The sequence below is a fragment of the Hypanus sabinus genome, chromosome 20 (assembly GCF_030144855.1).
Source record: "Hypanus sabinus isolate sHypSab1 chromosome 20, sHypSab1.hap1, whole genome shotgun sequence".
Taxonomy (NCBI): domain Eukaryota; kingdom Metazoa; phylum Chordata; class Chondrichthyes; order Myliobatiformes; family Dasyatidae; genus Hypanus; species Hypanus sabinus.
The window spans coordinates 61,817,945-61,823,944 of NC_082725.1; the positions used below are offsets into that span (position 1 = coordinate 61,817,945).

At 35.3% G+C, this 6,000-nt stretch overlaps 1 protein-coding gene across 1 annotated transcript in view; it reads right to left on the bottom strand.

Annotated features, from left to right (window-relative positions):
• Positions 1 to 5,186, bottom strand: part of LOC132378582 (E3 ubiquitin-protein ligase MARCHF11-like) — a 48,256-nt gene extending 43,070 nt beyond the window's left edge. Inside the window, exon 1 of the mRNA XM_059945617.1 lies at positions 4,961 to 5,186. Coding sequence (XP_059801600.1) covers positions 4,961 to 4,978 — 18 coding nt within the window. The 5' untranslated portion in view covers positions 4,979 to 5,186. The remainder of the gene's footprint in view (positions 1 to 4,960) is intronic.
• Between the last annotated feature and the right edge of the window lie 814 nt (positions 5,187 to 6,000).

Genomic DNA, 6,000 nt, shown 5'->3' on the forward strand with positions numbered 1-6,000 from the left:
TAAATAATAATAAATCATCTGCATATAATGATAGCTTATGTATATCCGTCCCACGATTACTGCCAAAAATGTTCTGTGATTCTCTGATAGCAATTGCCAAGGGTTCTAAAGCAATATCAAATAATAATGGACTAAGAGGACAGCCTTGTCTAGTACCCTGAAAAAAACGAAAAAAGGGAGATCTTTGATTGTTAGTAAGCACCGAGGCTACTGGAGTATGATATATCAGTTTAATCCAGGAAATGAATGTCAGACTAAAATTAAACTTCTCAAGCACAATAAATAAGTATGGCCATTCAACTCTATCAAATGCTTTCTCCACATCTAATGAAATGACACATTCTGAAGTGCTATGTGAAGGAGTATAAACAATATTCAACAAAACATTGAAAAAAGAATAGTGATTTTTAATAAAACCAGTTTGATCTTCCGAGATAATTTGAGGTAATACCTTATCCAGCCTGGATGCCAGTAACTTGGAAAAGATCTTGGAATTTACATTCAATAAGGATATTGGTCTATAGGATGCACAGTCAGTAGGGTCTTTATCTTTCTTCAATATTAAAGAAATGGAAGCTCTATAAAAAGATTGTGGCAGATTACCCAATCTAATTGCTTTTTCAAAAACCCTGCATAACCAAGGAGAAAGAGTAGAGGAAAAACATTTAAAAAATTCCACTGTATACCCATCTGGACCTGGTACTTTCCCAGAATTCATAGAGGAAATAACACCTTTAATTTCTGCATCCATAATAGGAGTTTTTAATATTGAAAGATCATCTGATGATAATTTTGGAAAATTCAATTTCCCAAGAAAATCACACATGGTATTATAATCATGAGGGAATTCAGAATGATACAGGGAGGTATAAAAATCTTGAAAAGATTTGTTTATCTCATCATGGTTAACTGTCAGATCCCCATTCTGCTGACGAATCTTAGTAATTTGGCATTTAACCAAAGCATTCTTCAATTGACTAGCTAACAGTTTTACCCAATTTATCACTATGTATATAAAAATCAGATCTGGTTTTTATTAATTGATTTTCAATCGAAGATGTAAGTAATAAACTATGTTCCATTTGAAGTTCAACCCTTTTTCTGTAAAGCCCCTTACTAGGAGCAGTCGAATATTTCTTGTCAATCTCTTTAATTTTATCAACCAATAAAAGAGTTTCCTTCTTAATGCGTTTTCTCAGACCAACGGAGTAGGAGATAATCTGTCCACGTATATATGCTTTAAAGGTGTCCCAAAGTGTTCCGCAAGAAATATCATCCGTGGAATTAGTTGAAAAGAAGAAATTGATCTGTTCCTTCATAAATTTAATAAAATCTGGATCTTGCAGTAAGGTAGAATCAAATTGTCATTGTCAAGTACTAGAAGCTGTATCCATAAATTTAATAGAAAGTTTTAATGGAGCATGGTCAGAGATGGCTATAATATCATAATTACAACCAATTACAACCAATGGAATAAAACAAGAGACAATAAAAAAATCATTTCTCGAGTAAGAATGATAAACATGTGAGAAAAATGAAAACTCTTTGTCCTTAGAATGCCGAAACCTCCAAATATCAAAAATCCCATAATCAGTCAAAAAAGAGTTAATATAAGTGGCTGACTTATTAGGTAAAGTCTGAGTAGATATAGATCTGTCCAACAAAGGATTTAAACAACAATTAAAGTCACCACCCATTATTAACTTATATTCATTTAGATTAGGTAGAGAAGTAAATAAGGACTTAAAAAAATCGGGATAATCCACATTTGGAGTATAAACATTAACCATAGCAACCTTTTTGTTAAAAAGTAACCCAGTAATTAACAAAAATCTACCACTCGGATCCGAAAAAATATCGTGTTGGACAAATGCAATAGAGGAGTCAATAAAAATTGAAACTCCCTTTGCTTTAGCATTCGAATTCGAAATGGCACTGTTGTTCCCCTCCAAAACCTTAAAAAGCGATGATTATCCTCTTTCCTCACATGAGTTTCTTGTACAAAAATAATATGTGCATTCAGTCTTTGGAATACTTTGAAAATCTTTTTCCATTTAATCAGATGGTTTAAGCCATTAGTATTCCAAGAGACAAAATTAATGGTCTGAGCCATATTTCTGAAATCAACCCTTTGGTATATAAAGGGTTAACAAAATTATGAACTCATGCACCTGGAAGAGGAACAAAAATAAGGGGCGGACCCGGAAGTGACGACATCGCGGACATTTTAGTAGTTTAAAATCAGCCCAAATGATAAAACTAAAAAAAACTGATATAAAGAAGATTTAAAAAAAGACCCCCCACTCCCCACCCAAGAGGAGAAAACTCCTCCCCCCGCCAGGAAAAGGCTGGGAAGAAAGAGAAATGAAACTAAATCTACCCCCATATCAGCAGAAGGCAACTCCGTATATAAAGGATAAAAAAGATCCACCCAAACTCTAAGGAAATAATAATCAACTATACTAAAACCAAACTTCTTAATATAATTGCTAGTAAAAAAACCAAAAAGAATATAATCACTAGTAACTTATAAATCGGGTTAAAACCCAAACAAACCAAAAAAAAATTTAAACTGTGATAAGAAATGCATTATAGGAAGACGAGAGAAAAAAAAATGGTGAAATCAAAAAAAAGCCAAAAATATTTTAGAGAAGAAACCGCCATCTTAGTAAATAAAAATTTGCCTTCGAAGGATTAATAATAATGACCAAAGATAAAGTACAGTGATTAAAGTAAATAAAATAAAAAGATTAGTACATCAAAAAAAAACTTTAACTAGAGTATAAAATATAGAGTAAACCTACACCAATAGCCAGAAACAAAATCTGGTTTTGGAAACAAAAACCATCTTGCACGATCAAAATCACTCATTTATTAGAGATGAGAATCCGCAGCAGTAGGGAAGTTCTCATTCAGAAAGCTTCTCGCTTCAGATGTAGAAAGAAAAACACGCCGCAATGCATTGGGAGGCAAGATTCTGAGCTTCGCAGGGTATAAGAGCGCAGGTTTTAGGTTTTTCTCATAACATTCGGACATCAGAGGTTTAAAAAGAAGCCTTGCCTTCATTACTTCTGGACTAAAATCCTCCACTAATCGAAAATTGAATTCTTGGAATTTGACCATCCCTACACGCTGAGCCACATGAATAAGTTGCTCTTTAACAAGCACATAATGAAATCGGACAATTACAACCGGTAGTTTAGCTGAAGCACTTGGTGATCAATGCATAATTCTGTGAGTGCGATCAAGTAACGGAGGACTGTCTGGGAATACAGAAGGGAATGCATCCTTTAAAAGTTGAGCAAAATACTTCGAGGGGGTCCCCTTGTTCAATACCTTCCGGGAGACCAAGCATGCGTAAGTTCTGTCTTCTGGATCGATGTTCAAAGTCGACATTCTTGGCTTTAAGTATTTCCACCTGTTTAATCGTCGAAGATAATTTCTGCTCCAGTTTTTCAATTATCAAGTCTCGCTTCCGAGCGCCCTCTTGCAAATTTGCTATTAGAGCTTGCTGCTGGTTAACTACTGAATCAGTCTTATCCATATAATCCTGAAAAGCCTTTATATCTTGTTTGAAGATTTGACGTTGTTCTTCAAATTTTTCATTTAAAACCTCCAATAACATTTCATAAGTCAATTCAGTGCGCTTAGGATCAGTCTTTTTCTTCTTCCCATTCCCATTAGAATCTTTCCCAGGGTCTCGCCCTTTAGATCTCAAAGCCACTTCTGTATTCATTTCTTCAAAATTCACAATAAACTCTTAAAGATAAGTCCAAAAAAGTAGCAAGAATCTTTTGGTGTAGGTAAAAGTAAGTTAAATAAGGGTGATCATAGGTTAAAAAAAGTAAAGGTTATGGAGCGAATCTGAAACAGTGCTCACTCCATGAGCGTCTCCTGCTGACCTGTTTATTGTTAATGTTATTTATTTCATATCAACAGGTGTGAGTAAAGAATTAAAATTTAACATGTTGATATTTACTTTAATTGCAACTGTTAACTGTGATAAATTTATAATCACACGAACAAAATATCTACCAAATTGGTATTAAAACCTGTTCAATACTTTTCTCATGATCTTCTCTGGCCCATATGCCTCTTAAGAAAAAAGCAACATGATAACTTTTTATGCTATAATAACTTAGCATGTCCGGTCATAGCATCCCCTTCCCCATTCCCATTTCCCTCTCTCACTTTATCCCTTTACCATCTCCCTCTGGTGCTCCTCCCCCTTCCCTTTCCTCTATGGTTTTCTGTCCTCTCCCATCAGATTTCCCCCTTTATCTCTTTTGCCAATTGACTTCCCAGCTCTTTGCTCCACCCTCCCCCTCCCAGTTTCACCTATCACCTACTACCTTGTATGTCTTCCTTCTCTCCCCCCACCTTCTTACTCTGACTTCTCATCTCTTTTTGTCAGTCCTGATGAAAGGTCTCGGCCCAAAATGTTAACTGTTCACTTGTTTCCATAGATGCTGCCCGGCCTGCTGAGTTACTCCAGTACTTCGTGCATACTACTTTGATTTGCAGCATCTGCAGATCTTCTCTTGTTTGTAACTTATCAAGTCACTTAGTTCATAGGCAGTTTGGATGCCAGAGAATCAAACATTCCCTGAATGAATAACACACCACAAAAAAATACACTGGCTGAATTAACGAGTCATGAATAATTGCTCAGTTTGCACCTTACTGTAAACAGAACAGATTCCAAGCATGTGATGCAATACTTGCAAGCTTGCTCTTAATATTTGGGATAACTCAGCTAGCTCAACAACGTCATCACATGAACCCTTACAATAAAGTTTGCTCGACATTAAAGCTGTTCTGTTATAACTGGCACATGAACCTCTGTTACTATGATAGACTATTCTTGGGATAAGGCTTCCTGAACTACTGCACAGAAATTTAAGCCTTCAGATTGGAGAGGACTTTATTAATGAAGGTATTTGGTAAGATGACTCTTTACCTGGCACGGTCTTTTCATTCTTATTGCTACCACATGGTATCTGTAACAGCAAATTTCACAACTCCATGATCCTCTTTCACTAATCCACTTCAAAAGGCATGGCTGGTGGGAGTAGCGCACTGAGCCGTCACATCGGCAGGGACTCAGCAATTCACCCTTGGAGGTACAAAAGGAAAGCAAAGTTGATTGAAGGTTTATCAAATTACAATGTGGTTAACATCAGCCAACATATATTATACAGATAACCCCATACACAAAACATTTCTTCAGGTTTCACTTGATTCTCAAAATATGGTTTAAAATATGTTTTGAGGACAGTATTTGTGTCACTTGCATTGCATATGTTCATTCCCACTTGGTTTTAAAGACTGATAGAAAACAAAGGGGAATCCTCCCATTCTCTTTTCACATTATTTTAGTTAAATTGACAAATAAGTACAGTATAAAGTAATTTTTTGCTACCAGTTCAAAAGATGTAAATGCTAGGAATCTACAATAGCAAAAGAAAATCCTGCAAATACTCAGTAGGCTGGGAACATATGTAGAAACATAATGTTTCCAATCAATAAGAGGTCCTATGGTTTGGTTATTTACAATCCATTGACTATATACAAGATAATACATTTCCATTTGGTCACTTTTGTTCTTCTACGTGCTGAATTCCTGATTGCCTAATTGCTTAGAATTCTTTATAAATCAGGCAGCTTCCTTGCTAAAAGTGAACTTATCCTGAAAATCAGGAGTGTATACAATACCCTAATGCATACCTTTCTGTGTATGTGTATTCAATGTGTCTCTCTAAAAAGAGTTATTTAAATTATTTAAACTCCTGCTGAAAAATTAAATCACTTCATGCTTACACACTTTGCAGAATTTTGGATACATTAGGTTCTTGCTATGGGACATTTCTGGGATTGTGGCATATCTGCCATGTACATAAAGCAATTGAATTAAAAATCCACATCAAAAAGCTGAACAGTTCTACTTCTTAATTATTCAGTTATTTACCCATTCAATAGCCATTGTATCCCCCAGTTAAT